Source organism: Ylistrum balloti, unplaced genomic scaffold (genome assembly GCF_031769215.1).
Source record: "Ylistrum balloti isolate Yb309-2 unplaced genomic scaffold, AGI_CSIRO_Ybal_v1 Utg369728, whole genome shotgun sequence".
NCBI lineage: Eukaryota > Metazoa > Mollusca > Bivalvia > Pectinida > Pectinidae > Ylistrum > Ylistrum balloti.
This window is the reverse complement of record NW_026781944.1, coordinates 300,194-305,029: the sequence shown is the minus strand read 5'-3', so window position 1 is coordinate 305,029 and position 4,836 is coordinate 300,194. Positions and strand designations below refer to the sequence as shown.

Sequence of the window (4,836 nt, the reverse complement as noted above, 5' to 3'; positions counted from 1 at the left end):
ATTAAAAATGCTATTAAATGGCTGCATCGTACACTTCTCGTTGAAATGATTGTACATGTAAGTTTCAACGTCAACATAGTATATACATTGTACACTTCTTCAATAATGTTTTCATGATTCGTCATTATTGTTTTATTACTGTAAGTGAATCGATCAGTATATATTCACAGCAATGGTTACAAATGTCAGTCGTAAACTGTACATATGCCTTTGAAAATACATTACACACACACCCACACACACTCACACACACACAAGAATACGAACGGAATATGTGGATGTAGGTAAATAAATTAAGACAAAAAGAAAAAAAAAATAAATTAAAATAAACTTCATTGATTGTTGATATTCACATACTGTGAACTATGTTTTGGTTATAACTGTTAGTATTCATTTTCTGAATTAATATAAAATCTGAGCTTTATTTCGAAGTTCTCAAATGTACATTGATCAGAAAACTATAAGATTATTTACTATATATAAACAGCAGTCCGTCTTAATGACTCGTTGATTCACGTACATTGATGCCATCTTTACATGTACAACGATCGATGGGACTTGAGAAAATTCTAGCAAACAGAAATTATTCACGCAAAAATGACTAATTTTTAATATTGGAAAGTTAATATACTTGATAGACAGAGACATACATTAGGAGATTTGTACATAATGCTTTTATTTTCACATTTAAGTTGTCAAAATAATCGTTAGAAATAATTGTTAAAAATTTTATTATGAAGGGATACGTGTGTAAGCTTCAAATAAAAATGACACAACTAATTTTCATCTAAAAATTAAAAAAAGATCAATTTGTAACGAAGAAATGTTAAATTTATTGATCAGAGGCATACATTTTGTAACAATATATCTAAACCCTCTTTTTTTGCATAAATTTTGGAAAAGCTGCATTAAGACTTGAGGGTATGTTCTATTTTTCTTCATCAAACGTTTGTGTAAATTTTGACGAATACATTTTTATCGTTTTTTAAATTTTGATGATGATGTTGTAATTTAATTATTCTGATAAATAATCAAATTTTGTAGCTTGTTCCAGCCGGCTTAATCACTAATCCACTTCTAATTGTTTTTTGATTAAATTAATCTAGCCCAGTGTCCTTTTGCAGGTTGTCCCTTTTTTGTTGAGCTTGATTAGTCCCTGGAAAGACATCTAGAGATCTAGGTATGAATTATTTTCAATTGTTATCATCTGTAATTATTCATAGTGTTAAAGTGGTTGTTATGTTTTACCTTAATACAGAAAGTCTGGATGACGACCGTGAATTGAGCAGTGACAACCTGGATAGAAAGGAGGCAGTTTGGAGAGACAGACATCCAAGGGTCTGGAGGCTTAGCAGGCCAAAAGACATCTTCCGCGAGGAGGAACCTTATTTATTCGCTATAGACAGATACGTATTTTAGATACCCCCGAGGTCGGGCGAGAGCGGGGGAGGATGAGCGACCTTATCATGAGGATTCAAGGGATACAACATCGGACCGACCAAGGACATTGAGCTTGAACACCGGAAGCACATGCAGTTGTTGAAGAACTCTGAAGAACGAGGGGGATTGAAGATCAACATGACCAAAATGGCATGTGCACCGATTCTGCGGCTGACACAACGGACATGGCAACCTGATGAGACGGAGGAGGAGGTAGTCCAGGACTCAAACCAAAGCGACTACAGCGTCCATGAGCCAGACAATGACAGGGACACACCCAGTGAGGTCTTAGAGGAAGAACATGGTCAACAAGCACCAGTCACAGATCAACCTAGACAGGGACCTGATCATAGCGGCAGGAAAGGAAAGATCAAGTGGCCACCAAGTAACAGCAAGGCAGAATGGAAGAAGTTTGACGAAGACGTGGATGCCATTCTGGCTGCATCATCAGCAGGTGGGGTAGATAGGAAAATAGAGGGAATGTCAGCTATCATATACAATGTAGGACTCGATAGGCTTGGATTGGAAGAACAGAAACAGCAGGGAAGATCAATCAATAAGAGCAGGAGACAACAAGAGATGGCCAAGCTGAGGAAATATCTGAGACAATTGGCAAGGCAATACAGGTTAGCATCAGGAACGTTAACAGCAGGAAAGGAAGAGGTGGAGGATCACTTGAGGGACATGCATAGCGACCCAATAAGAAACGAGAATCTGCCTGACTATGAGAAGCTAATCCGCCCTGAAGAACCAGAGCAACCATTCGATGAGTCTGAACCGAAACTCAAGGAAGTGAGGGAAGTCATCAGGAAGGCCAGGGCAGGATCATCTCCAGGCCCAAATGGAGTGCCCTATAAAGTTTATAAGAACTGTAGCAGACTGACAGTTAGACTCTGGATGTACTTGAGAATTGTATGGAGAAGAGGACGTTTAACTGATAGCTGGCACCAAGCGAAAGGATGCTTCATACCAAAAGAAGAGAACTCTGAGTTACTCAACCAGTTTCGGACAATCTCCCTACTAAACATCGAGGGGGAGATTTTCATTGCAATAGTGGCAAAGAGGATGACCACCTACATGCTGACCAATAGGCATATAGAAATATCGGTGCAGAAAGGAGGAGTCCCATGCGTGTCGGGATGTGTCGAACACACAAGTGTCCTATCACAGATTATTCGGGAAGCAAAGGAACAGAAGGGAGGGCTGGCAGTGATCTGGTTGGATTTAGCCAATGCATATGGGTCTATGCCTTATAAGGTGGTCCAGCTGACCCTCGAGCGTTACCATGTTCCCGAGAAGAACAGACATCTGTTGGAAGATTACATTGACAGACTTCAGTTAAAGTTCACCCTACGAGATTTGACAACATCGTGGCAGCGCTTGGAGGTGGGGATAGTTACAGGTTGCACTGTGTTAGTAATCCTGTTCTCAGCAGCTATGAACCTAATGGTGAAGTCACTCGGGAAGATGAGTAGATGGCCATGGATGAAAGGAGGTGTGCGGCAACCGCCGTTGAGAGCATTCATGGACGACATGACCATCAGTACCAAGACAGTGGTGGAGGCAAAATGGACTCTCGAGGAAATAAAGGATATCATCAGCTGCGCTCGGATGAGAATCAAGCCAGTAAAGTCCAGGAGCTTGGTACTAAGGAAAGGGAAAGTATGCAGAGAGGTATTCAAGATTGGAGAGGACATCATTCCAACAGTCTCCGAGAAGCCAGTCAAATGCCTGGGGAAGTATTTTGATGATACTTTGAACAGCTGGAGAAGAGGCGAGTGTCAGTAGACAGATGTGGTCTGCCAGGAAGATACAAGGCCTGGATCTATCAGCATGGAATTCTACCTCGTGTACTATGGCCTTTATTGGTTTACGACGTACCATTGACAAAAGTGGAAGCGATGGAGCGCAAGGCAAGCAGTTGTCTCAGGAGATGGCTATCAGTCCCTCGAAGCTTCAGCAGTGTGGGATTATACAGCTGAGGAACAAGGCTCCAGTTGCCGCTGACGTCAATAACAGAGGAATTTAAGGTCACCAAGGTTAGACAATTCCTCATGCTTAGAGACAGCAAACATGAGAAGGTAAAGAGCAGCGGAGGTCAACAACAGAGCAAGGAAGAAGTGGTCGGCATCACAGGCAGTGAAAGATGCAGAGTCGCGTCTTAGACACGCAGACATTGTTGGCAGTGTAGCTGTGGGAAGAACAGGGTTAGGAGCAACACCAACAGCTAGATGGGGACCAGCCTCAACTGTAGACCGACGACACATGGTCCAGAGGGAAGTACGAGCCATGGAAAAGCAGTTTCGTATGGTCAAGGCGGTTGGCATGAAGAAACAAGGAAGTTGGATGAACTGGGAGGGAGCCCGCCAGAGGAAGCTGACATGGAAAGACATTTGGTATACTGAACCACAGAGGCTACAATTTAACCTCAAGTCAGTATACGATGTCTTGCCGAGCCCAAAAAACCTGGCAACGTGGGGGCTGTCAGACGATCCAAGCTGCAAGCTTTGCGGGCGACCAGCTAACTTGAAGCACATCCTTTCTTTTTGCTCAGTCGCCTTGACAGATGGACGATACGCCTTGCGTCACGACAAGGTTTTATCCTTCATTGCAGATGCCTTGGAAAAGTGCAGGAGGAAACAAAAAAGGGGCAAGGGACAGCTGAAATGTGTAAACTTTGTCCGGGCAGGAGAGCCTACCACAGGAGGGACCGTTGAAAGGACTTGGCTACGAGGAACAGCAGGGGATTGGCAGCTGAAAGCAGATCTGAATGGTTGTATGCAGTTTCCACCAGAGGTAGCAGTTACACATCAAAGGCCAGACATCGTCATCTGGTCCAATAAATATGCTGTCCTGGTGGAACTTCTGTGCCATGGGCAGAAAGAATGATGGAAGCCTATGAGCGCAAGAAGAGTAAGTATCAGGGTCTAGTGGAGGACTGCCAACACAGAGGATGGAAAGTATGGTGCTTTCCAGTGGAGGTTGGTTGCAGAGGATTTGTGGGTCAGTCGATGTGGAGAGCTATGCAGGTCAAAGGCATCATTGGTGCAGACAGGCGGCAGCTCATAAGCTGTCTCTGTAAATGGCTTCACTGTGGCTATGGATCAAACATCAGTGACACATAACATCGTAGGAGGTGGCATATGAACATTTAACAACACCAAGTAAAACGCCACCTGTGTCACTAGCGGATAACGGAGTGGTTCCGGGCTGGGACCTGATCACCCCAGTCGGCGCACATATGGAGGTTGTCGTGGACAGCGCTGAAACAACCGAGGAAGGAGGATCCACCTGAAGGGACCACGACGCATCTGCACCATCAAGATGTTTTTAGGTAAATGTCGTCTGAAAAAATTTTAATGTGACTTTCTAGATCATCAATATATATACATATTG

At 43.3% G+C, this 4,836-nt stretch overlaps 1 protein-coding gene across 1 annotated transcript; it reads left to right on the top strand.

Annotated features, from left to right (window-relative positions):
* The first annotated feature begins 1,530 nt into the window (after window positions 1-1,530).
* Window positions 1,531-3,228, top strand: LOC132565620 (uncharacterized). Its single transcript, XM_060230264.1, has one exon. It carries the CDS (start codon window positions 1,531-1,533, stop codon window positions 3,226-3,228), a length of 1,698 nt encoding a protein of 565 aa, XP_060086247.1.
* The last annotated feature ends 1,608 nt before the right edge of the window (window positions 3,229-4,836 follow it).

Excerpts from the sequence above, each read along its gene's own strand:
- LOC132565620 (XM_060230264.1), top strand. The coding sequence starts at position 1,531 with ATGCAGTTGTTGAAGAACTCTGAAGAACGAGGGGGATTGAAGATCAAC.